Source organism: Phalaenopsis equestris, unplaced genomic scaffold (genome assembly GCF_001263595.1).
Source record: "Phalaenopsis equestris unplaced genomic scaffold, ASM126359v1 Scaffold000287, whole genome shotgun sequence".
In the NCBI taxonomy this organism is placed as follows: domain Eukaryota; kingdom Viridiplantae; phylum Streptophyta; class Magnoliopsida; order Asparagales; family Orchidaceae; genus Phalaenopsis; species Phalaenopsis equestris.
The window spans coordinates 282503-310260 of NW_018164729.1; the positions used below are offsets into that span (position 1 = coordinate 282503).

The 27758-nt window shown below is 34.9% G+C and overlaps 1 protein-coding gene across 6 annotated transcripts; it reads right to left on the reverse strand.

Annotated features, from left to right (window-relative positions):
- Positions 1-24848, reverse strand: LOC110024973 (KH domain-containing protein HEN4-like). 6 transcript variants are annotated; one of them, XR_002294066.1, is made up of 9 exons: positions 24718-24846; positions 21980-22594; positions 21040-21453; positions 20699-20956; positions 20353-20607; positions 20159-20214; positions 18139-18230; positions 17955-18015; positions 583-649 (listed from the first exon to the last, which is right to left on the reverse strand). XR_002294066.1 is itself a non-coding variant. In XM_020725183.1 (8 exons), exons 2-7 carry the CDS (start codon positions 22559-22561, stop codon positions 19138-19140), a joined length of 1614 nt encoding a protein of 537 aa, XP_020580842.1. In that variant the 5' UTR covers positions 22562-22594; positions 24718-24845; the 3' UTR covers positions 18681-18939; positions 19117-19137. The 6 variants fall into 6 exon arrangements, 5 of the variants coding, with proteins under 5 accessions (XP_020580846.1, XP_020580840.1, XP_020580845.1 ...); XM_020725183.1 differs by lacking the exons at positions 583-649; positions 17955-18015; positions 18139-18230 and adding exons at positions 18681-18939; positions 19117-19186 and having other exon boundaries at positions 24718-24845; XM_020725182.1 differs by lacking the exons at positions 583-649; positions 17955-18015; positions 18139-18230 and adding exons at positions 18681-19031; positions 19117-19186 and having other exon boundaries at positions 24718-24844.
- Between the last annotated feature and the right edge of the window lie 2910 nt (positions 24849-27758).

The window sequence follows — 27758 nt, forward strand, 5'->3', positions numbered from 1 at the left end:
CTTCAAGACAAACAGGCCATGATATGCTTGAAGGTCGACAATGCCAATAAAGAGTTTGGAAGTGAAAGTCGACAAGGCTTTTATGTTGATTAATTATTTTCTTATTTATAGTGTATACTAATCGTTTTGGCAAATTGATTATAAATAGCCTTGAAACCATTAAAGCTAATAAAGGGGACGAATTATGATCATGTGGCCACATCCAAAGGCATCAAACGCCTCTAATCCCCTTCGTTAACAGCAAACGCTCACACTCGGTCGAATTTTTGGCTAATCGATAAAGATCAATGCTTCGCTGTAAAGACAGCAACGATGAAGTTATCCCATAGGAACATAGCGATGCCTATAAGGTGATGTGAGCATAATGTCTCGAACCACTTTTGACATGCTTCCATTGATGGACAAATGGTAAGATAAAGCAATTAACAACCATTCTCAAGATGACATGAGGGCTCCAACTTATTCAAAGCTAAGCTCATTCATGATGTCGTAATAAGGGTTGTTGCCTATCAAGCCAATGGGCGTAGCAATAATTGTTTAGGACCGAATTAACGGTAAGCTATCATCTGCAAGGATTCTGGAGGTCCATTGGTATTCAATTGTCGACATTGGAAGAAGAAGCACATGCCAACAGTTACCTTTGTTGTGCCTATAGCAGGTATTAGAGAATACATGATCAAAAAAAAAAAAAAAGACCCACTTAGATGGCATACATGACAAAACTAAACGAGCAAATTAAGTGGTGTGCAAGCATGTTTTTGAGCTCAGAGTTAACCCACCAGGTTTGAATGCATTTATCAATTGGACTAGCCCAACACATTGCATGATCAGGCTCAATTAAAACACAATAGTAACTGGCCTGATATAAGAAATATATCAACTTAATTAGTCTTGTAGCTAAACGAATGCACCAGACACATTGACTTTAGTCAGCATCCTATAAAACTTTAAATTTGAGCAAATCCTGTGGGAAAACCTAATTGGTATAAAAATGGAGCATTCTAACTCAAAGTTACACATGGCCCAACATAATCAAGGCATAACACAAGTACGCCAAATGAGAGATACCAACAGATGAATGCTAATATAGGAGTGTTACTAACAAATGGCAGTCATGCATGGCAAAATATTTCTTATATTATTAATATTATCGAATTTTGTTATTGTTAAGCTTTTCTTGTAATGTGTCTGTGTGTATAATATTATATTTCACAGAGTGATATGTTTGCTAAAAAAATTCATAACTAATGTTAAGTTTAGTAAATGTCAACACTATTTTGAATTCGCCATTTAGTGATAAAACCTACCCTATCCTCAAAGGTCCATGATTTATTTTGAATTCGCCATTAAGCTCTCAAACTTGATTCTCTATTAATTAACATATGAGATAAAAAACCGTAGGGGTAGGCCTTCAGATTAGATCAAAGATGATCCATTCGCCTATTACATGAACCAAATAAAATTTACTTAAACATTAATTTACTCCTGATAAGCTAATTACACTATTGAATTGAGCAATCATTTGTCCAACTAAATAAAAAACACATATTCGCATGTTCCCAGTTTAAATAAGTACATGAGTTGGGTGCACCCAGAGGGCAACTTCTTGAATAACAAGAACACGCCTGGAATGCATGAAGAAATACAGAAATTGCAGTTGGCCAAATAAAACCGAAAGCCAAACATTGATTTGACATTTAAAAGAGGGATCAATGACCGTACCAACTATTTGAATTTTATTATAACTGCACTTTAAATTATGAGCAAGTCAAAATGATAAAAAAAAGATCACATTTATGCAGGCATTAATCAGAGGCATATTCAAAATGCCTAATTTTAAAACACAAAAAATACATTTGTTTGTAATTTTCCCAACATTTCCACCTATTGTAAACACTTAGATCTCCATCACTCAATAGACCAACTCTTATCTTGAGGCTTTCTCCAAAAGGTCTTTTCTATTAAGGGTTATCAGGCTAAAATCAATGCCTGCATCAAAGATTTTCCTTATCTTTCAACATTAGGTATCTTGACGATTATTTTCCATCTGCTAGAGGGCTTGCTTCAATCTCTACCCAATTATTTAATGTTTACATTGACTTATCTTGCTTATCAAATAACGCTTAATCCAATGCATTCAAGTGGAATCATCTTTAGTTCTGATGATAGAAGCAGGAGTACTCTCTAATGCAGTGCTAATAAAGACTCACTTGTTCGTGCAGCTTGTTTTAACCTAAAGAACCTAAAGATTACTTATCTGGCATCTCAGCTTTTAGCCAACAAGACCTACCAATTATTTAACGAGCATCTTGGAGGTATAACTCCTATAAGCATGATTACATTCTATGATAAAGTGTTAACAAAGATTCATTAGCTGGTGTTACTAGCCTAGCAGGACAGACCTACCGGCTTGATTACATCCTCTGATAGTGTTAATAAAGACTCTTTGTAGTCGTTAACTAGTCTAGCAGGACAGACCTACTGATTACTCTCCCTTTTCCTTCTACTAGCATCAAATCAAGTCTTTCATCCTCGATTGATAAGCTGAACTCTCACCTCTTTGCAAAAATCCTTCATTCTCCTGAGCTGGAAAAATTCAACAAATTGAAAATATTTTTAATATTTGATGTGTAGCATATGTCAATTCTTCGATCAACTAGCATCTTTAAACAACAATTTCTTTGAAAATGTCTTATATTCTAATGGCAACTGGTTATTTAACAATTATGTCAACGCCTACATGTTAGACTAGAACTAAAATAAATAAATACAAAAAGAAATGTCAAAATCATCATTAATCTATCAAGATGACATCACATTAACAATATAGTGTTGAATAAACACGTGTTTGTTAAATTAACATACATGGATTGCTCATTCTTTTAGACCCGAATGTTTAATAATGAAAGATGTTCTATGAAAAGACACGAGCAGCAGCTTTTGAAACACTTGATTTGTTTTTTGATCTTTGAATTACCCCGTCAGGCCCGCTTGATGTTATATACAAGTGAATTTAGGTGACCAGATTCTTCACAGAGTTTCTAAATCATAACATTAGTGAGTTCACAAAATGACGAGAGGTTAATGCCATTTTGGGTGATGCTTTATCGTCACTCCTTCAACTCCCCAATGCTTCTTGACTTAGGTAACAAGCTTACAGACCTAACAATTTTCCTGTGACAGAATTCAAAGCTTACTTTCTGGAATTCTATCAAAACGAGTCAATCGCTTTATGCCTATCCTTGCAAATTTGTGAACTCGCTAGGTTTGAGCTAATTTATATATATATTCTAGTCAAATTGGAAGTAACTCAAAATTGAATTCTTAACACCTATTAAAGTGTCAATTCTAGCATGACCTCACATCTAAGTGCCTTCAAAAAAATAAAACTTCAGTTGGGAGCTGGTATTTTTCTAATGCCATTGGAAGGCATATTGTTGGCCTCTCTCTAGCTCTCCACAATAGGCTGACTGTTTCTATTTCAATTCACAACGAATTAAATCTAGGAATGATTCCTAATTTGGTTGAATCTATTCCATGGTGGGCAAAACATTTCATTGCAATAGATGGCTTAGGCAATGGAAATCCAACTTGCCTAGCTTGTGATACCAAGGAATTGGGACCATTTCTAGGATTGAACAGCTGCCCTGATGCTTTCTTTGCCTCTGGTGGATTTTGCTTCTTGGTTTGCTCTATATTTCATGGAGCTCTTCGAAGTTTCATTTTTAATTTCAAGTCTTTTTTTTTTCAGTTTGTTCCTTTATGGAGAGTACTGCACTTCTTTTCCATTTTGGGGTTGCCACTATTTGCTCATATTGGCAGCCATGTTGGTGCATGCTATTTAGCCCATAAATCATTAGTCTTCCTATATTTTATCTTTCACATTTTTCAATGATGACCTCCTAGTGGTTAATGTAGCTATATATTATTCATTCATCTTCAAAATAATTGATTTCCCCTCATGCTTATAGTGGATGACCAACTTCTGTCTGGAAAGATGATGAATTAAACCATCAGTTGGAATCCATCTTGGGATCTCTCTATCTCATGATCATCTGCACTTTCATTTCAGTCCTGGAAATTTGATTTTGTGGCATCTTTCTATGTCTTTACGAGTATTTCTAATGTCTAACACACAAACCTTTAAGAAGCCCATTGTCCCTTCATTTTAAGTATATTATATTAGTCCCAAATATTTCTTCAAAAACTTAAGATGGGTCTTATGATCTAAGACACACCTAAAAGCTTGAATCAAACAATGTGGGCTCAGGTACATAATCCTTTTTCTCCATTATGTCCTATTGAGTGTTATATTTTCATTTAATTTTAATAGATTCAAATTATTTTTAATACAATATGTCCAAGTCTTTTTAAGTCTACCTCTGCCTTTCTTAACAAAAGTTAAAGGTATAACATCGACTCTCCTGACCGGATCATCAGATGGACAATGTTTAATGTGACCACACCATCTAAGACGACTCTCTCTAACATTTCCTGCAGCTGGAGCTACACCAACCCTTGCACAGACAGATTCATTTTACATTTTGTCTCTAAGTGTCAAGCCACTCATCCACCGAAAAATTCTCATCTCAACAACACTTAACTTCGACTTATGCTTCTCTTTTAATGGCCAACATTTTGCGCCATCAAGGATTATGGGTATCACCATCATCTTATAAAATTTTTATTGAAATCACACGACAGGCCTGATGCACTCCTCCACTTCAAACAACCAACTTGAATTCTACTAATAACATCCTCATCTATATCACCATGACTTTGAACAACAGACCCGAGATATCTAAAACGTTCACACCTTTTAATGTTTTGATCACCCATAGTTACCACTCTGTCACTAGAACTACTACTACTAAATTTACATTCAATGTATTGAGTTTTATATCTACTCAAACGAAGGCCTTCAGACTCCAAAGTAGATCGATCTCCATAATCCATATTTTTCCTGAACTCCATCTTTAGTCTTATCCACAAGAAGAATAACATCAGCAAAAAGCATAAACCAAGGTACATCCTCCTATATTTGTCCTAGATTGAGTTAGTCTGTGCCATAGGTTTTCCATTTACAAAGGTAAATAACCTAAAAGAATTGAACCATTAAGTGATAGGGCTTCAATTATTAAAATGATAACAATATTAGACAACAAAACCTGTACTGTGAAGTGGTTTCAGAGGATAGAAATGTACAACAGCATTACAAAGCCCATTAAAATCACTATCATATTATTCCAATGAAAAAACATCAATAAAAACCAAATATAACATGAATACCGTCTAAGTTCTATAAAAATCCACTTAAAAACACTACATGATCACAATTATGTCAATGAAAACTATCAAGAGAATCCAAATATAACATGAAAACTGTCAAAGATCTATGAAATTTAACTTTATAACTACAAAATCCCCAAATAACAATTTAGACTGACAGATCCTGAATAATTTTGGAAAAAGGCCACCAACAGATCATGTATGTTCAACCATTAACAGGTCCAGAATCACACAAAATGGGATATAAAGAGTGGTATAATGCTAGGTGAGGTTGCTATTTACCATTCTTAATTTCTCTACACACGAGCAATATGCAAACCAGCACATACCTGATGCCCCCCATCAAAAGGAAACTGAATATAGCCATTGTTATCAACCACTGATAACCAAACAAATGTAATTAACATAATAAAAAAATAATTTAATTGCTACAACTTTCATAAAATTTATACCTACAAACTTAGCCAATGTTGCAACCCACGATAGCCAAAATGACTTTGCTTTCATAACATTTATGTTCATCAACTAACATTGAATTGCACAAGGCGGTAAGCACATTTGTATCAAACAATACTTGCTCAACAAAGAGAAGCCAAAGACAAAAACACATGCACCCAACAAGTTCTAAATGCTAGAACTCAAATTTCCTTTATTGCAACAAGACTGCAACCTTTCAAATTTAATTTTTTTTAAAGGGAAATAAACAAGACGCTTAACAAACGAATCATACATAGAAAGTAATGGTATATCATTAAATGCACTTCAAGGAAGCAACAAAAACGGCAAAAACAAACCTTTATGACACCAAATTGGGGTCAGCTACATGAATCCTTATTCTTCATTGTGCCTTATTGAATGTACTAGATTTATAACGACACTCCCTAGCCGTTATTACTTAATATTTATTTTTACTCTCTTATTATTTGTTTCCTATTTATTTTATGTTGTTTTATCTCTTTCCTAGTTGTTTTATTCTAATATATTTTTTTTTTCTTTATTATGTCTATTGTAATTGGGTTTAAATACCCCCATCCTATCAATAATATTCAGCAACACTATTTCAAATTTCAACATGATATCAGAATATGATTCTAACCCAAGAATCTAGCCACTGAATGCCTCTACAGCAGCCGTCGTCCTTCCCGCTGACCCTTCTGACTAGTCTCTTCCAACCGCAGGCCTCCTCTAACTTTCTTATATAGCGACTGGCTTCTTCCATGAAGAGACAGATTCTCCTGCTCTTCCCCTCAACAACAATCTTCTCAAACTCCTCAATGGCAACCTATCTGCAGCAACTCGTCCATCAAGCTTTCTCACCCTTTTCTTCTTAGGTGGCGGTGATCTTGCAACAGGAGCAATCTCCTCTAAAGACTTTTAGTACTCTGAATCGGGAGAAAAGCTTTCCAGCACCTTTCTTCCATCTTTTTTGAAAGTTTCTTGCATCTTTGTTGCAGCCTTCTTGCAACCTCTCTTCATCTTTTCTGGGGCCTTCTTGCAGCTTTCCTGTGGTTATCTGTTAGTCAATGAATTACAAATCCATCAATGTCTCGAAATCCCAACCACATCTCTTTTGGTTCACAATAAGAATCATCTTGAATCGTGCTCAGCCCTCATCCTTGCTACCTCAAACTGGTCACTCCACTTGTATTTATTGCCACAATCCCAACCACACTCAGGACAAGTTTTGAATACTTCACAATAGGCCAGCATACAATGCTTCAGTCAAATCCTTTGCTACCAAGGGACTCACAACAACATCTGAATCTATCACGGTTAAACCAACTCCTACCTGAAACATTACAGAATTTTCTAAATCCCTGAGAAACCTTCTTGCAACCTCGTTTCATCTTTCCCACAGCCTTCTTGCAACCTCGTTTCATCTTTCCCGCAGCCTTCTTGCAGCTTTCCTGTGGTTATTTGTCAGTCGGTGACTTACAAATCAATCAATGTCTTGAAATCCCAACCACATTTCTTTTGGCTCACAGTAGGAATCATCTCGAATCGTGCTCAGCCCTCATCCATGCTACCTCAGACCAGACATTCCACTTGTGTTTACTGCCACAATCCCAACCACACCAGAGCAAGTGTTGAAAATTTCACGATAAACCAGCATACAATGCTTTATCCAAATCCTTTGCTACCAAGGGACTCACGACAACATCTTAATTAATCACGGTTCAAGCAACTCCTACCTAAAACATCACAGAATTCTCTAAATCCTTGAGAAGCCAGATGAAGCAATTGATCATGCTACTTGAAGGCAATCAATTCTCTATGGGTCCGTTGACCTCCCACGTACGAAAAGGTACTCTTCTTATAGCTCACAGTTTTTTTCTCCCCTAGTCTGTGGATAATTGATTCAGATGTCACGAATCACATGACTTAATGCTCGAAAGTACTCAACTTGCTATCCGTGCTCTAGGAAAGATACTGTCAGAATTGTCGATGATTCTTGTCATACTGATAAATGGTCGATTGTACTAACTTTCGAGTTTATTTTATATATTCTCATATTATAATATAATTTGACATCTATTAGCAAGTTGTGTGGCTAATTTCTCTTTTAATGATTGTGTTTTTCATGATCATCATTCAGAGAGGATGATTGGATGTGCTAAGAGGGTAGTTGGACTACTACTTCTAAAATAATGGCAGAGAGAGTGAAGACACACTACTCAAGAGCTACAGTTTATCTCGAGTCATTGAATGTCCCACCATATTGTTGCATTGTCGTTTGAGTCATCCTAGTTTTCAATATTTAAAAAAAATTTATCCTTTGATGTTTTCTAACAAAAACTCTTTAATTTTAATTGTGACATGTCAGTTAGTCAAGCATCATCGGCTTCATTACCTACCCCACACTTGTGCATCTTTCACTCGTTTCTCTCATTTATAGTGACATATGGGGACCCTCTCGCACTTCTAGCTAAACCAATAAACGTTGGTTCGTGACCTTGATTGATGACTACACGAATGAGGTGGGTCAACATTCTAAAAGACAAATCGGAAATTGTTGCACCTTCCAAAACTTCTACACATTCATTTTAACTCAGTTCAAAGCTCAAATTTAGGTCATTCGGAGCAACAATGATCGTGAGTTTTTCAACTCTATTTTGGGTGAATTCTTGATGAATAAGGGCATCCTCCACAATAGCTTGTGTACGAATACTCAATAAAATGGGCTAGCCAAGAGAAAAACTGTCACCTCCTCAATGTTTCTCGCTCCAATATATTTCAATCCAATGTCACAAAAAGTTTCGGAATGATGCCTAACCAACTGCTAAATATCTCATAAATAAAATCCCCTCTAAAATTCACAAGTTTTGAACCCCTTAGTCTTCCTGATGTCATGTTTCCCTGTCAATCGAGTCTTCTCCGCATCAGGTCCCAAGATTTTTGGGAGCGTTGCATTTGTACGGAACACTACCCCCCCTCGAATTAAGCTTGATTCCAAATCCATAAAATATATATTTCTAGGTTACTCCACCACTCAGAAAGAGGTATTGGTGTCTTGATCCTACCATAAATAAAATCTATGTGAGTGTTGATATATCCTTTTAAAGTGTTCCCTATTTTTCTAGCTCGACCTCAAGTGAGGGGGAGTTTAAGTTCTTAGACATTGTCCTTTATCCAACTCCTATGGATGTTCCCTCTACTGTTCCTGCCATTGAGTCCCCTCTTCTGTTGAGTGCACCATCTCCTCCTCCCACTATCCGTGACTACACTCGGTGCACCATCCCATTACCTACTTACAGAACCTTGACTCCACTACGAGCAACATCCTCGACACAATCCTTCCTCCGAATGAGGACGTGAGTTCTCTGAGTAAGGAACGCAATCAGACATGTTCCCTCTATTATATGGCAAAATATGTTTCTTTCTTTACCGCCAACCTACAGAGCATTTGTTGCTGCCCTGACGGGCGATCAGATCCTAGTTGATGGATTTTCAGCTAGGATTTGAATGCCCTTCAGTGACACCATATGAGGGATGCCATGGACCTTTCTCGAGAAAGAAAGCAGTAGGGTGCTAATGGATTTTCAGCACCAAGTTCAATTCTGACAAGTCCTTATTAGTCAGCAAAAGGAATTCCCAGACCTACGAAATTGATTATGAGAGACATTCGCTCCAGGGGCTAAGTTAATACCATTCGGATCTTGTTGTCACTTGTGGTGAATATGGATTGGCATTTATTTCAACTTAGATGTCAAAAATGCATTCTTGAATGGAGAGTTTACAGAAGAAGTGTACATAACTCTTTCTCCTGACTTTAACTTTACTACCTTCAAAGAACAAGATTGCAGGTTATGAAAGTCTCGCTATCGACAAAAGCAATATCTAAGAGTTTGGTTCGACCAATTCACAAAAGTGGTCGTAGGTCGTGGTTTCACTCGAGCTCAATTGGATCACACCCTCTTCTTCCGACATTCCTCCAATGGCCAAATAGCTATCCTTATTGCATATGTTAGCTATTGCACATGTTGACGATATTACTCTTACAAATAACAATCTCCCAACATTTGAGTTCTTCAGACATTCTTGCTACGTCTTTTGAAATGAAGGACTTGAGAGCTCGCTGATACTTCTTAAGCATGGAAGTGGCTCGATCAACTTGGGGCATTTGTCTGTCTCAGAGCAAATATGTAATTGATCTCTTGACAAAGAACAATCTTCTTCTGTACAAACCTGCTGTCATTCCTATAAATCTTAATGCAAGATTATCAGACATTCTCAATATTGTGGTTGTCAACAAGACTCATTACCAGCATCTTGAGGGAAAACTCATCTACCTCAACCATACTTGCATCGAAATATGCCATGCAGTTGGTATAATGAGTCAATACAACATGAGCCCTATAAGCATCACCTCCTAGATGTCATTGGATTCTCCACTATTTAAAATGCACACTTGGCTCAAGTTTTTTTTTCATGTCGTACCTCTCGGTCTATTGTTGTTTATATATGTGCTAATTGGGTTGGATCAGTTCATTATCGATGTTTTGCCTTGAGGTATTGCTTATTTGTATGGAACAATATTGTCACTTGGAAAAGCAAAAAATAATCTGTGGTTGTCCAAAGCAGTGCTAAAGATGAATTATGATCCATGCCTTAGGCATGTCTTTAGTTATGTATTATGTTGCGCGAACTTCATATGTCAACCTTCGTCCCGATGCAGCTATTTTGTGATAATAAGGTCGCAATCAACAGTGCTCATAATATAATCAAGCATGATCGTACCAAACATGTGGAGATTGACAGACACTTTATTAGGAAAAAAATTGAGCCTGAGGAAATATGTGTTCCATATGTGTCCTTCAGCGGTCAACTAACAGACAACCTCACCAAAAATCTTTCTCGCCCTCTATTCAATAACTTCAAATCCAAGTTAAACATGACTGACATTTATATACTTAAAGGAGAGTATTAGATTTATAAATACAATCCTTGGTTGTTATTACTTATTAGTTGTTTTTATTCCCACATTATGCATTTTTTTATTTGCTTTATTTTGTTTTATTTCTTTCTTAGTTGTTTTATTCGATTTTATTCATTTTCTTTATTATGTCTATTGTAATTGGAATTAAATACCCCTTCTCCTATCAATAATATTAAATGACTATTTCAAAATTTCCACATTGTCATATTTACATTTAATTCTAATAAACTGACATTATTTTTATACAACATGCCCAAATCTTATTAGGTCTTACACCTCTACCTTTCTTAACATAAGTCAAATCTAAAACATCTACTCTCCTAAGTGGGTCATCTGATGGTTGGTGTTTAATGTGATCAAATCATTTAGGACGACTCTCTCTAATTTTATCTGTCACTAAATTTCACGAAGATATTTGTTTCACATTTTGTCTCCAAGTGTAAAGTCGCTCACCCTCCTGAGCATTCTCATCTCAACAATACTTAATTTTATGCTTCTCTTTTACAGGCCAACATTTTACGACATAAAGCATTGTAGGTCTCGCAACCATCTTATAAAATTTTCCTTCAAGTCTAAGCATTAATTTGTATCACACAATAGATCTGATTCATTCATCCAATTCAACCGTCCAACTTAAAATCTACTAATAGCATCCCCATCTATATCATCAACATTGAACAACAGACGCAAGATATCTAATACATTCACTCATTTTAATGATTTGATCACTCTTTGATACAATCTCAACCCTAGATCTATTGCTAAAATCACATTCCATGTGTTCAATTTTAGATATACTCAAACGAAAGCCTTTAGACTCTAAACTGGCCACTATAATTCAAGTTTTTCCATAACTCTCATACGCATGAAGAATATTATCAGTGAAAAGCATAAACGAAGGTACATCCTCTTGTAAATGTTTAATAAGAGCATCCATAACTAAAGCAAAAAGATAAAGGCTCAAGTCGATTCTTGATGTAATCCAACTCAAATACGAAAATACTAGGCCAATCCTCCATATGTTCGAACACAATTAACATCTTTAGTATACATGTTTTTAATGACTTAAATTTAAGTAATACAAACACCTTTCTTTTCTAGAACTCTCTGAAGTAAAAAGTTTATCATAATTTTTTTTTGTAATCAACAAAAATCATATGTCGGTCCTCTATATCTTTTTGTACTTTTTCATTAAATATCTCGATAAATATACAGCTTTCATAGTAGACTTACCTGACAAGAATCCAAACTGAGTTTGAGAAATCTTGCATTATATTGTAATCTATGCTCAATTACTTTCTCATAACGTTAACGTTAACACATTAACTTGACTCCTCTATAATTTAAACGCTCTTTATATCCCCTTAACTCTTAAAAGTAAGAAACAATAAACTATTTCTTCACTCATCATAAATCTTTTTTAATTTTTAAAATAATATTAAAATTATAGTAAGCCAAAAAATTATGAGATCTCTAAACATTTTTACACTATTATTGAAATACAATCAGATCCTACAGCAAATCCCTTCTATTTTTGTCAAAGCCTCCTCAACTTTCATTTTACAAATGCAGCAGTAGAAATAAAAAAATATTGTAATTATTGATGAAATTAAGATGACTAAGAACAATTGTTTTCATATCTTTATTTAAAATTTTTATTTAAAATTTTATCATAATATCTCACGAACTAATGCTCAATATACTCATCTAAAAAAAATTATTTTTTTTTATCTCCATCCTTAATATACCATAATTGAACTAAATGATTACTTTTTTATTTATTTGCTTAATTATGGTATATTAATATTATTTATTTGTTTAATATACCATTGAACTAAATGATTACTTTTTTATCTCCATCCTTAATATACCATAAAATTATTTTTTCATATCTTATTAATATTTTTACACTATTACTCTTTTATATATATATTTCAGAAGGAATGACTAGAGGCTATTATACGAGCCTCCAGCCACCCCTAATGTGTCTAACAATTCGAGTATCACATCTTTAAGGCCAATTGTGTCAAAGGGGATTCAAACCCCTGACCTGAAGTGTTTTATACCGTGGATCTCAATCAACAGATCGGGGTACACAGCACTATATATATATATATAAAATTTTCATTAATAAGAAGAAGATACAAGGGTTTTAGTGAGCGGTATGTCACGAACTAACTTTCCTCAGGTCACCCGTACAGCTTTAGCGCTCTTTCTTAGCACTAAATCAGCCTCACCCTTGCAAGGCTGGACTTTTGCGCACCAAGAACACTTAAAAAGAAGAATAGAGAGAAAGGAACATTTCACACTTGAATACTTGAATGCTTTGATTCAAAGCTTGGGTGATTAAAAAGAAGGGGAGGGACTCCTATTTATAGCCCCCTCCAAGCCTAATAGAATATTCTAGGATACATTAAACTATTACAGTTTCTAGAGAGTTACACATTCCTCTCTTATTACACACACATAGCCCTAGAACATTCTAGGTTCTTCTGAATTTCTCCTTGGAGCCTTTCTTTCTTATTTTCTCTAAAATTGGGTGGAATCTTAAATTGGGTGGAATTCTAAAATTGGGTGGAATCTTCTAGAATCCCCTGGATGGCTCCCTACATTCCAGTCTTCTCTAGAATCTTCCACCCCATGCTTGCCTTGCCAACTTCTTGAATATAGCGGAGCGTGACAGATAGCTAGGAACCTACTCACAAGGCACACAAGGCTCAAAAAGATAACAAAAAAGTACAAGTATATCCCAAAACAGCTGGACAATTTTTCCAAAAGGATAAAATGGTCCACCAAAAAGCTTAATCATGATGAGTGGGCTTTCCTCTCTCCCTGGTTCTAGAGAGGGAGTCTAGTACCAAACTGTGACAAGGGTTTCCACCCGCAAAGAGCAAAGCATCCTCCAATAAATTCCTGAATTCATTCAGTCTTTTTTTTCTTTTTCCTGTTTTTGTAATCTTGTTAATCATATTCTGACGGTTGTCCCAACTTATGACTAAGTTGATCATCAATGGGGGCAATTTCTACCTGTTGCACATCTTGAACTTGGCACTTTGCCAAGGTTTGAGGGCCCTCAAAATCAGCAATAATTGTTTCCATAGCATATGAAGCATCATCTGGCACTAAAAGAAAAGTATTCTCATTTTGGCAACATGAGGGGGCAGAGGTAGTGAAGGGTGCTCCTATAGAGCACAAACAGTGTCAATATCCTCTCTAGTTGTAGTTTCCACTATATCAGCTGGTGGAATAGGTGCTTCTTGAGTACTTAAATGAAGCACTTGAAGTTGGCGTCTCAAATTAGGGTGGAGCTTGAAACATTTTTCAAGTGTGTGCCCAAACATCTTCCAATAGGTTCAATAGTATGATCTTTGTTCCATGACAATTTGTTGCCAGTACCTGTTATATGCGGTGTCAAAGCCAAATTTCTTCAATGTCAGGTAAAGTGATTTCTCTCCACAAGGATCCTGACAACAGAAGGCCTGGTAAGTTTAAACGTGGGTATGTCTAATTTCATGTGTCTCCCAAGCATTGCCCCAATGGAATAAAGGACCATGTGGTTAAAAAGATGCAATTTAAGCTCAGGTAACTTAAACCGTATTGGTACTATAGGAGGTTATTAGTTTGGATCAAATTCAAGAGACCACTTTAGCAACTTCATATTTATTCTTTCAATAGTATTTCATGGAGAAAATCATAGCATAGTCTTCATCTATAGTCAATTGTATCATCACATGTCTCCCATTAAAGAAACACATCTTCCATTGTCCTATGAATTTGATATCCTCAAAAGCTTTGCGAATAACCTCCATTTTCGGATGCCCTTACTGAAATTTCCCAATGAGTGTGAATTTTCATTTTTCAATCAGAGAAGAAACTTCGAGGTCTGAAAAAATAAAGGGGGTCATACTACCCTTCCTACAAGTCCTCTTAACAAACGAACAATCGGCTTTCACTTCAAGAGAATCATGATAGATCTGAGGAAACACCACATGGTAACAACCTTCTCAAATTCTATACCCCTTCCAAACGCCTCAACAAAAGATTCTTTGCCTACGTACTAATTCGAGGGAAGAACAGTAGCCATCAAAAGCAGCAGAGAAAAAACAGAGAATAAATGGGGAGCTAAAGCCGAACTCTAGAAGGATCACGCTGTTGTCGAGCTGAGTCGAGGAGGAAGACGAAGTAAGAGTCGATCGTGTCCAAACAGAGTGTCGAAGAAATGACGAACAGAATGGCACTGTTGTCAATCTGAGTTGAGAAGGAAGACAAAGAAGGAGTCGATTGTGTCCTAGTTGAGTGTTGAAGAAATGACGGACAGGATTGCGCTGCTGTCGAGGAGGAAAACGAACACGAAACCCCTTCACGTCTTCCGTGAGAGGCGACGAAACTGCTCAGCGCGAACCTCTACCCTTCTTCTTCGAGCACGAGGAAGCGACGAACAGGATAGGTTCTCAACCGACGGGGTATCGAGGGTTACTCTAGCTGCCATGTCATGACTAAAATAAACCTTAGCAAAGCAAAATCCATCAAGATATATATATATATATATATATATACATATATATATATGTATATACATATATATATATGTATATGTATATATATATATGTATATATCTTGATGGATTAGTCGAAGGTTATTCGACGAGCCCCGGTCATCCCTAGGTGTGTTAAATATTTGAGTACCACACCCGACACAAGGGAAGATTCGAACCAGTGACTTGAGATAACTTCCGACCTTCAAAGAGGCTGCTCTACCAACAAACCACGGAAAGCGCGCACCACGGTACGCGCGCGCGCGCACATATATATATTCAGGATATTCAGGATGAATTATTAAGTAACATAATAAAATTTAAATGATTATATATATATAATCATTTTTAATATTTAATCTGTTATAAAAATAACTAAAAATAAATTTAACAAAAAAAATTACTGTCTTAGACTCACTACGAATCAGCTTATATTTTTTTTGATTTTTTTTAACTTTTATATATAAACTAATTTTTATAATAAATGTTCGTATTTTTTTTATTTTTTCTTATGTATTATTAATCTACCACTAATCATTTTTATTCATAAATTTTTTTCCTGAATCTCCAAGCACATCTTTTAAAATTTATTTAATAATACTCATTACTTTATCCCACATAATATTGACTTTTTCACGAATATCCCAAATTTTAAGATCATGAAGTTTACTTATAAAAATATATTTATTTGAGTTTTTTAGGTGTCCCGTCTAATTCTATAACAATATTTTGTTGTATTTTTTATTTTCCAACAATCCATCCTAAGATTCAAAACGAATAATTGATACTGAGTACTTATATTTTCACTTGAAATGATATTACATATTTTACAATCTCGATAATCTAATTTTCTCATAAAAAAATAATCAAGTTATATTGTCTAGCAATTCATCTTAAAATGCAAAACCAATAATCGATATTTAGTGCTTAAATTGCCTTAAAATTTTTCAATCCTGACAATCAATTTTTCTCATCAGAAAATAATTAAATTAGATTTTATTAGTTTCATTCTTGTAAGTGATAATATGCTCTTTTATTCTTAAATAAAGAATTAACAATAACAACAATATAAACTAAAGTAAAATCTAATATAGTTTAAATTCTTTATTAGTCACTCCAAAACTATAATCACCATAAATATTTTTAAAATCTTCTATCATTTTATCAACATGTCCATTTAAATATTTTTTAATAAGGCAATTCTTTCATCAAGAGGTATCCTTTGTATTAATTCTTTTAAGATTATTCTAAATTTTTTATTTTGAATATATATTCAAATACGGTTGTCAATTTGGCTCGTTGTTCGTGAACAGCTCGTGTTCGGCTCGTTAAGCAGCTCGTGTTCGGCTCGTTCGTTAAGCCTAACGAGCCGAACACGAACAAATTTTTAAGCTCGAAATGTAAACGAGCCGAACACGAACAAAACAATATATTACATATATTATTTATATAATAATATATTATATATATTTATGTCTAAGTTTAAATCATAACATCTCATGTGGCAATGTGGTTAGTGTCTTCTTTTGTATAGATTTGATTCAGGTTCGAATCTCACACTTTACATCTATTTTTCTCAATTTTAGTTTAACGAGCCAATTTCGAGCCGAACACGAGTCAAACACAAACACGAATATTTAAATCGAGCCGAACACGAACACACTATTCACGAGCCGATTTTGAACGAGCCAATTTCGAACACGAGCTATTTCGAACAAGCCGAACACGAGCCGAGCCTGAGCTCGCTCGTTTACAGCCCTATATTCAAACATACTGAGGGAAAATAAACACTAATAACATTAAAAATCTTAGTATCAATAACAACCTTTAGGTCAATAGTTCTCTCTAATTTTCTTAATTTTTATAATATTATATTTCAAACTCTTATATGTTGTTATACACCATTTTTAATGACATTTGCGTGAATACTAAAGTTTAAAACTTAAACCCTAAATTTTTTTAGACTTTTTTCAACTAATTTAATTTTTTAAATGAATAAGATATTTATCTTCCTATGATTATAATATCTATTAATTTCATTAATTTATCTTATGAGTGTACTTAAATTATAATTTTTTTTCCTAATATTAGTTTCAAGGATTACTTTGTCCGCATATGTCTATAATGTGTGAGTATATATATTCAAAATTCCTCTTCTAATATTAGTTTCATGGATTACTCAGTTCTTATGAACCATAACATCTGTCGGTGCAACGACCCTTACACATTTTTCATTGTATTTAGACCATGCAGTGCATTGCTTCTAGTTGATGCTCTAGCATTGACATAATGATTTAAAAAATTCAAGGAAAACACTATATAAATCAGCTTCTAGAAATACCAAAAGAATTAAAATTTTGAACTGAGCTTGTCTATAATAGAATGCATGAAGAGAGCTTAAATTCCGGATAACATCCAAACCGTTAATCCTGGGATTTCTAGCAAGAATTTGAGAAAAAATTCAGATCACCAATTTTTTTAAAAATGTCATTTCCTAACACAATATTTGATACTAAAATAAAAAACACAACTTCAAAATCATCAGCTAAAATAAAATTATATGCATGCTTTTTTTAAAAAAAAAATTATATGCATGCTTAAATGATTAGTTGATTCTCATATCAATCATCTATACTAATAAATTAATAATACTAAACAGCAACCTAAAAAGAGAAATTGATAACTTAGCTTACTTTCATGGAAAAATATTGCAGGGATAAAGAATTTTTAAGGAGTCGACGCTTTGTCAAGAACCTGAAAAACTCCATTCATATTCCATCCCACGACAAATCAAAGACTGTCAGTCCTATGAAACCTCAATAGAAGTAATAAATTTATATGTTACACATCTATAAATCAATAAAGTATAAAACAAACCTCAGAGTGTGTCTGTGCCTTTAGCTTGTTAAGAAACTTTAGAAAACCGTTAGATATTGTGTAAATCATTACCCTCTGCAAAAAACTTGGTACTACCTGAGCAAACAACAAATGAGCTAACAGAACATTTGAACATATTTGGTGATTAAATGCCAATGAAAATCATTCAGTTCATCTCTAGGAAAAGTAGAGAATTTAAAACTTTTTCTACCAAATCCTAAAGCATATATCCCTTCTTTTCTTCAAATAAACCACACTTGAATCAAGCTAATAAATGCAAAAACACATTCATATATTCATTACATACATAGAAAACTACTGGAAAATAACAATCAATGCCAGATAACAAGAACGCACAATTAATATAAGGTAAAAATAATAATAGCCAGTAAATTGCCAAGTAATAGAAAAAAATATCAGCACTACAATATAAGTATTTAAATTCCATGCTAGAGACGAGCAGCAAGCTTGTAATCCATAGTTTGGGTAAGGTTTTCTCTAATCACTATAGCAAGCATTCAAGGAAAATTACCCAAAGAAGGTTAATGCAATACCAACGACTTAACTTGATAGAAATCCATCCAAATAACAGGTCTATCAACATATAAGAAACTAAGGAGCACTAATAATTGGGTCACATAAAAACATTGACAGACAATTAAGACATAAATTTCATTGCATGTTGGTACTACTAAATAAAGCTTTGAAGGTAGGCAATGGATATTTCAATCTCTGTTCATCTGGTCATCTGGTTAAGGCATGGGCTTCGTAAAGGCTGGCTCCAGGCTTCAGAACCATCAGCTGTTTTAATTGGATGGAAAGGGAACAAAGGTCAAAAAACATGAAGATTATAAATCTAATGTAGGTGGGCTGGGTAGGCTACTGACAAAAAGCTGTCAAAATATGAAGCAATGGTCAGTGCATCTACAAGTAATTCTATTATACCGGAATGACAAATAAGGTAAGGTAGTAGTCTACCTGCCGGTCCTAGGGGGTACCCTAATAACCATAATGTTTTCCATGTGAAACAGGGTTTGGACCAGATAACCTGGTAACAAAAGTTCGGTTAGGTGCAACATAGAGGCGAACTTTTAGATGAGTCGCAGGAGAAATGGAGAAATCAAATGACAGCACATATAAGATGCATTACATAAAATCTTAAAATTTAAATCAATAAAAAATTAACATTAGAACTTTTCACTAAATGTGAGGCTAATAAAAACATAGGTCATCCATGTGCTTCTTAAATCAACAACTATGCTATAAGGATCCTTCAATGTTTCATGCAGACAAAATGTCAGAATTTATAATTTAGGACATGGTATTGAGAGTGCCTTATACTTTGTTTTTTCTAAAATGTAAACAATCCTTGGACTCACCTTGGACATATCAAGAACACATGCTAGTAGCATATTGGAGATAGCACAGACCACCCAACCTATTAACCCACCAAAATTTTTTTCTGGATTTAATCTACTTCTCCCGCTTAAAATATTATCGTATGTTACTTAAAAACGGATTATACTAATCTTCAAGCTTTATAATAACAATATATCTATGCAATATATATGTATGTGAGTGCGTATGCATGTGTGAGCATGTGTGAGCATGTATTTGCTTGTGTTCGTGTGTGCATTTTTACCTGTCATATCATCTATCTTCCAAGATCCGGCAATGCCACGTGTCAAGTTCAAATAATGAGTTGGTTCTCTTCACAGGACACAAATCCAAAGATGAATATTCTTAAGATAATAAATCAATAGCATTATATTCATTACTGACATCTTTTTGAATGTCGTTTTAGTAGGCAATGATGCTTCAAATAAGCTGGATGCAAAAAGTCATAGTTTAATTTATGAATACATGAAATTATTCTTTTTGAGGGGCAAAAGTGATTGCTTGAATTTTGAAATTATTTATTTTGTTTTCAACCAATATGCCGCATTTTAGAATACAGAAATGCATGCCATAATCTTAAATAACAACAAAGAGAAAAGATTTAGAAAAAAAATGACTTTACCCAGTGCTTCCAGCACGACCAGTATGAGCACCATATGTCCCATAAGTACTACCACCCTTCAGGAAAGACAGGCGTAAATTTAATCACCAAGCAGTCAACAATTATGTCAAACTATCAGCCAATAAAAAGCTAAAATATATTGTACGTGGATGTTAGACAACCATACAGCTCAAAAGGAATAGTAGAGCAGTCACCTGAGAAGATGCATAACTTCCAGAGGGAAGCAAGTCGCCTGAAGCACCATAACGCCCAGAATAAGAATACCCACGACCAGTTCCCTTTGAATCCCTGCTTCCATATTTTGAAATGTCTGGAACATCACTTGGCATAGGACGGTAAGGAAGAGGCTGAAATGATGATAGGGCGTCCTCTCTTTCAAAAAAGTTTGCTTTCAACCTTGTTGTTATTTGAACAAGAGCATCCTTGGCAACATCAAGGTCTCCACTAATCTGATAACATACAGCTTACAGTCAACCCGAAAGAAACAATTTCCTCGCAAAAGCAGTAGGAAACTCCATAACAAAAGAAAAGGATTCATACCTGAACCATCTCATCATCATCTAAAGCAACTTTGGGAAGGTTTTCCTTTGACAATATGCGTATATTCGCACGAGTGCTTCTTCTCATCTCAGAGATGATACTGCCACCTTTCCCAATAAGACAACCAATACGTGTTGTCGATACAAGTAAGCGTGTTGTATATGAAGGTTCACCAGACTCTCTTTCAGTTCTTTCACTACATCTAGGCTGCAAGCGCACTGCAGCATCTATTGTTGCAGAAATCGGGTCTTCAAAAAGCTGTAAGAACAGAGTTAAATATTTTAAAAAAATACTCAACGTGATGAGTTGAATTCCAATTGCTGGAATGAATCTTCATTCACCTCATTTGCTGAAATTGTAATTATGCAGTCATCTTCTGCATTGGAACTATCAACCTTTATAAATGCTCCAGAATCTTGCCTAATCTGTTTGATGACTAAACCACCCTTGCCGATAACACCTCCAATATTTGCAGCAGGGCATAACATCCTTAATTCGAATTCTTTTGTTGAAGTATCATCCCTTGGAGGAGGGTAGAATGATGGCCAGTCACTGGCAGCATCACTCTTGTAGCCTCCAAATTGACTAATCAATGGACCCACACCCATGACAGGTGTTCCACTACTGAATCCACCATAATGACTGCTGTTAGCCACATTCGAAAATAGCATATGCTGCGAGCGCGATGGATTTTCATGTAGACGAGAGGAAACATCAAAAAGAGCCTTTTTCACAATAGAAGCATCCCCAGCAATCTAAAATACCGGATATAAAGGATTAATTAGACATATTGACATAATATGAGATGTAAATGCAAGCCAAGTTGTAGCTGTCATTAAGTTGACCCAAAAAAAAAACCTAAAGTTATGTGGCTTCTTTGATCAAAACGATGGTTTTCAAAGTTTCTCAGATCATTCTTACACCGGTAAATATGAAGCTCATAACAAATTTTCTTGACACGTTGACAAAGTGGTTCAATAAATAATCTTATACTATTTGGCCCATATTGAATTCTCAAAATAGCGACAATTGCTGTTACCTTTCTAGGCTTTATCAATACTTAAATATGTTTGTGACGGAGGCTTAGATTCCACATGCTGTTATGTTTTCATCAGAATGAACAAACCTAATCATCTAGTGAAAACTACGCGAGAGAAATTTGATTAAAACTTGACTTAGACATCAGGAATGATTGGGGTTGTAAAGAATAAGTTTACAATCATAATCACACAGTTCTAGAAGTTGCTGATACGGAAAGTAAGAGAATACATATAATAATACCTGCAGAAGTTCATCAGTACTAATGGCACAAGAAGGAAGATACTCATTCTTCAATATGCGTATCTGAGCACCAGTGCTGCTGCGAATGCCCTGAATGATCTGTCCACCTTTCCCAATAATGCATCCAATCTGATCTGATGGCACAAGCAAGCGAACCGTAACTTGAGGAGCATTTGCATCATCATCATCATCACCTCCATCATCGTCTGATATTAACCTTTCATGAACTTTGAAAAGTGCATCTTGTGCAGCACATACTGTTTCTCCACTATCTTCAAGAGTGTTACACTCTTCACTTGAACTAAAAATTGTTATTACTCGCTCTTCACAGCCAGGAACAGTCTCACCAATTCTTATCTTAGCATGTGTATCTGCCCTCAATTGCTTCACAATCTCACCACCTCTACCTATGATACTTCCTATCTTCCTCCCTTGGCATAGATAACGGTAGACGGTATCTTCAGGCCCAGGAGCATACGCCTCCTTTTCATCGCCAGGATTCCTTCTCTTGCTTCCTCCATTATCTCCATGATCAGAACGCGAATGAGAGCGCTTTCCATGGTTGTTTCTTTGTCCAGCCATTTCAGTGAGGAGGAACACTTCCAAAGAATGTACCTAGTAAGATGAGCCCAGAATGGCACAATTAGAGAAGCCAAAAGAGCTTCTATCCTTCAATAAGTCCCAAGTTATCAAACTTAAAAAAAAGGAAAAAAAAACCAAAGATTCAGAGAGATACATCCAAAAAGTATTACTAAAATCTAAGACAGGATAGGGGAAATTAAATGATTTTGAACATTAAAGAATTATCAATCAAAACATACAAATTGAACAAATACAGGGTCTTGAACACTAGTTCTATTGGCTTTATTATCATAGATTCTGAGAGATTCCTTTGGCATATATAGTGACTTACAATTTAAAAAAAAAAATTGACACGAGCCTAAACAAACAAAGCATAGTAATGATGATCCAAACAACTATCTAATATCAGTAATTTAAAATTGCTATGGGTAGTAAAATCCTTACTGGGAATATATCTGTGTACATACATCTATTATAAAAGAAAGAGCACACCATCCATTGCAAAGTTCAAATAAAGTACCAAAAATATAAAATAAACGAAAATGCAACTTCAGATCTACTCAAATAATATGAAAGTAGAATATCAACTGGTCCAGCAGCTTCCCACTTTTTTACGATTGTTAACATGCATGAGAGCTAAGAAGCAAAAGATACGTTCAAGCTTATACGGATTGATTTGTGGCATAATAGAATGCCAAATAAGACAATGAAAACATAGCTATCAAGGATCATCAAACAATGAGATTGTTTGGTTGTAAGTAGGATTTAGTTTAAATAGAATTTAGTAAATCCTATAAATCTGGATTTATCATATCCCGAGGTGGTTACATCATGAAAAACTGTTTGGTGCATTAGTAAATAAATCCTAATAAAACATGAGAAACTGTTTAGCAGCTTTATAAGGATTTAACATGATTTATCAGAGAAAACATCCGAAGATAAAAAAAAATCCAAAGCATTAACATTCTGAGAAAATTTGAATTTATCTTGCTAAGATATTAAATATAAAAAAAATATAAATGAGTGTCCAAATTAGTGAAGTGCATAAAAAATGGGCATTTACATTAATATATAATTAATAAATTCTTTGTAAACTAATTATTTGTTAATCAATAATTGATTAATGATTATTATATAAATTAAAATTTATTCAAAATTGTATTAAATAATTTAAACTTTAAAATTTATTTTTTATTCATTAATTAACTAAAAAATATTTAGGTATAAATTTATCTAATTATAATTACTTTGATAATGTATTAAATTAAATATTAATTATTAATCGAATAAATTAATAAAATTAGCTTACATAAAAATAAATTAAAAGCACAACCATATCTTCCTCTTCCCAGAAACCCTCACCTACATTCTCCCCATCTCCCTATCCTTCTCTACTGAAAACCCTCTATCATGTCCCTCCCTTCCCGGTTTAGCCAAATACCTAAACCCTCGTTAGATAGTCACAATTAGAGCTAGCAGGGAAGGCGCCGCATATATGACCACCAAATCTCCCATTATTCTCATCCTCCCACTTCGCTCCTACCAGAAACCATTGAGAATTGTTTGGCTGCAAGTAGGATTTAAATTAAATAGGATTTACTAGATCCGGTAAACCTAAAATATTATTAAATTCGAAATGATATTAGGTTCAATTAAGGCTAAATCTAATTAAATTTATTTGATGTGTTTCACATAAATCTATTTAAAATATATTTTTCCTGCGCTAAATCCATTATATCCAACTTATAAGTGGATTTAGTAAATACGGATTTAATAAATGGAAGAAGCAAAAGTTAGATTTAACTTAACCGTGAATTTATTTAACCTATTTATTGTGTTTGGCTGGATTCAGGTTAAATCTAACATAAATCCTCTTAAAAGTATCCTATCAAACAGCTTGTTGGGTCTTGTAAATCCCGGATTTATCGCGAATCGGCGTCATTTTGATATTTGAGATTTATGGGGAGCGCAGGATTTAAAAAAGCATTTTTTTGCCGTTTGGCAGGATTTAGCCTAAATTCTGCTTGAAACCGGCTACCAAACAGCCCATGATGAAGAGGGTGAACAAAAAACAAACGAAAAAGCCGAATGTATTAATCGGAAACAATTTTTACATGTAAGGAAATATGTGAAGTAAGTTTGGATTAGTTTCTTACCCTCAAGGCTCGAACAATTTCCGCGACACGACGAGATGGTACCGCAAGAAAGCCCTAGTTCTTACGGATGCGAAATATATAGGGCGAGGCGAAAGCGATAAAATGGCCGGCTTATATATATTTTGGCAAGAAGGGTCCCTGCTTGCAGCGCGCTAGGGTTTAGTTCGACACTGTAAAGTGTAATGACGGTTCACGCAAACACGGCCAGACCGCACGCACCTCCGCCTAGGGCTGTCAAAAAAGCGAACAGTTTGTGTTCGATTCGTTCGATAAGTAAACGAGACAAACACGAATAAATTTTTTTCGTTCGGTTAGTTAAACGAACCAAATATGAACAGTGATGCGTTCGTTCGTATTCGAATCGTTATTATTTGAAATATAAAATAATATAAAATAATTATATATAAAAAAATTTATTATATTTTAAAACATTATATTTTATAAATTATAATATATAATAAAATAATAATAATAATATATTAATATACTATAGTAGTAATATACTAATATAGATATTGTATATTTATATAATATAAGTTATATAATTAATATATAATATTATTTTTATATATTAATATTAGGGATGTCAAACTGGCTCGCCGTTCGCGAACAGCTCGTGTTCGGTTCGTGTTCGGCTTGTTCGTTAAGAAACGAACACGAGCTTATTTCAAACAAACTAAATTTTAAACGAACCGAACACGAACACAAGCTTTGTTCGTTCGTGTTCGGTTCGTTTACACCCCTACCTCCGCCAATTATTTTGAGAGGAGTCTTACATCATTTATAGACATTCCAATCAACTCTTATGTATTTGCATATATAATTCCTAATCAAAGAAACAGACCTGGGTGCTGTAGTTTAGAGAAATTTACCTAGCTTCACTATATAATTCCTAATCAAAGAAACGGACCTGGTGCTGTAGTTTAGAGAAATTTACCTAGCTTCATTATATAATTCCTAATCAAAGAAATGGACTCATTTGATCGAATAAAATTCTCTGGATTCTCCGATCAAAATGGTTCATAATCCTAAAACATTATTAATAAATTTTCACCCCTCGCATGAGAGAAGAGCTTGAGCATTGAGAGAAACTTGAGGCTTTGAGAATAAGCTGAAGTCCAGCACCATCTCTACTATCGTCGATCGCCGCCGACAGCCATCAATCGTCTTCGACAGTCGTCGACCACCGTCGACCATCTCCGACACCCGACAATCGGCGTCGGCCACTGTCGAGCGCCATCAACAGCAATCAACCACCTTCGATCACCACTAATCATCGTCAACCACCACCAACCAGACGTCGTCAATCAATATTGTAACTTAAAAAATCTAGTAACACTTTCTTATTTGTGGGACAAGGGAATTTTGTGATCATCAAACTATAGTAGATTTTTACAACAGGGCAATGCCCCATGGTTTTTTTCCTTTATTGGTTTTTGCATGTAACAACTTCTGGTGTCATTACTGATTGTTTTATTTCACCTGAGTGTGTGCTTAATTCTCGTGCAGCATTAATATGATAATAAATTACTCTACAGCTGTGAATTTTCTAACACGCATCGGTTTGGCACCGTCAATGAGAACGAAGTGTCATTCGACACTATCTTCAGCTCTCAATGATGTATATCATCAAACTATCGAAGGAATCTTCTTTGTATTTTAAATATCATCCCTGGAGTATTCTTCGATTTTGGGGGCAAACTTCACCGTGGCCTCAAAAGGTCGTTCATAGTAATATCCCAGACACGATTGTAGTGGGGTTGTCTTCTCGCATCATATTCAGACTCAAAGTATTTCACAACTTCTTCAAGATTGAGGGGCAACCTTCACTGCAATCTCGAAAGGTTATTCATGTTAACGTTATGAGCACAATTGTGGTGGGGGAAGTCATCTCATATTTTACTCATATAACAAGTCTTTGAGAATCACTCATAAAGTTTGGGGTAATCTTCACCGTAAATAACATTTCATCAGTACCCCGTCATCATACTGGAGTTCTTCTCCAACCAGATCAAGAAGTCGATCTCTTCAAGGCTAGAAACATGGGTTGTTCGTATGAAAAACACACTTGCCGAAGGAACAATAAATTCAAAAGCAACAACTAATAAGTTTTCAAACATTATTTTTGAATTTGATTGCAAATATATTTACAAGAAAACATACGGTCCATCGTGACCTACGTCTAAGTCTCGAAAAACATTTAGCATCTCTAACACCTCATTTTATGATTAATCGATCCCTGGGAGACTCAATTCGACCTCTTCGCAATCGTCATGAAAAAACTTTAATACACAACCTCAGATAGGTCAAAAATCCCTGATGGATTTCTTTCGACCTCTTTCATAATAGGTTACGGTCGTCAAGCAAAAGCTTCGACAAACAACCTAGGATAGGTCAACCATCTTCAGTGGATTTTATATGACTTTGATACGGTTTATTACCGTCGAGCATCTCCGGTTATACAACTCATAACTAGTCTTACATTCTCCTTTCAACCATGTCCCCTCGAAGTTGAGCCCAAGTGGCAATACTTGATGGGAAGCTAGTAGTGGACATGATTCTCAGTAGAAAGACTCCATGAGTGAATAGTTGACAAGATCTCCACTCAATGACCTCAGAAGAATGCAAAGCTTCAAAAGATAAAAAAACAACAAAGACCTCGAAAGGCTACAAGCCTCAGAAGGCATGGTACATTAAATACCTCAAACTTCTACGAGCATGAAAAGATATTGATTCACTTCAAGCTCCTATAACGTATAAGCTCAGGAGAGCACAATTTTGGAAGACACGAGCCTTAAAAGAATTTCATGCAATTTAGAAGCAACGACAACCCCAAAAGCAACACAAAGATTTACAAAAAATACATTATCATCATTTACAAATGTCGCATAAGATAATTAAAAAAATCATCAAGAATTGGTACAAAGGCTACAAGAGATATCACCGTGTTGACCTCACTTTTGGTTGAGGTCTAGAAAACTTCTTTAGTAGCCTAGGTCTAGCCATAGGACTTTCCTATTGACTAGTCTTAGAAAATTAGA

Coding starts and splice junctions, on each gene's coding strand:
- LOC110024973 (XM_020725187.1), bottom strand. CDS start 22,561: ATGGCTGGACAAAGAAACAACCATGGAAAGCGCTCTCATTCGCGTTCT. Junction 20,957..21,039: donor TTACAATTTCAGCAAATGAG/GTGAATGAAGAT, acceptor CTGTTCTTACAG/CTTTTTGAAGACCCGATTTC. Junction 650..20,158: donor GGTCGTGCTGGAAGCACTGG/GTAAAGTCATTT, acceptor TACCTGCTATAG/GCACAACAAAGGTAACTGTT.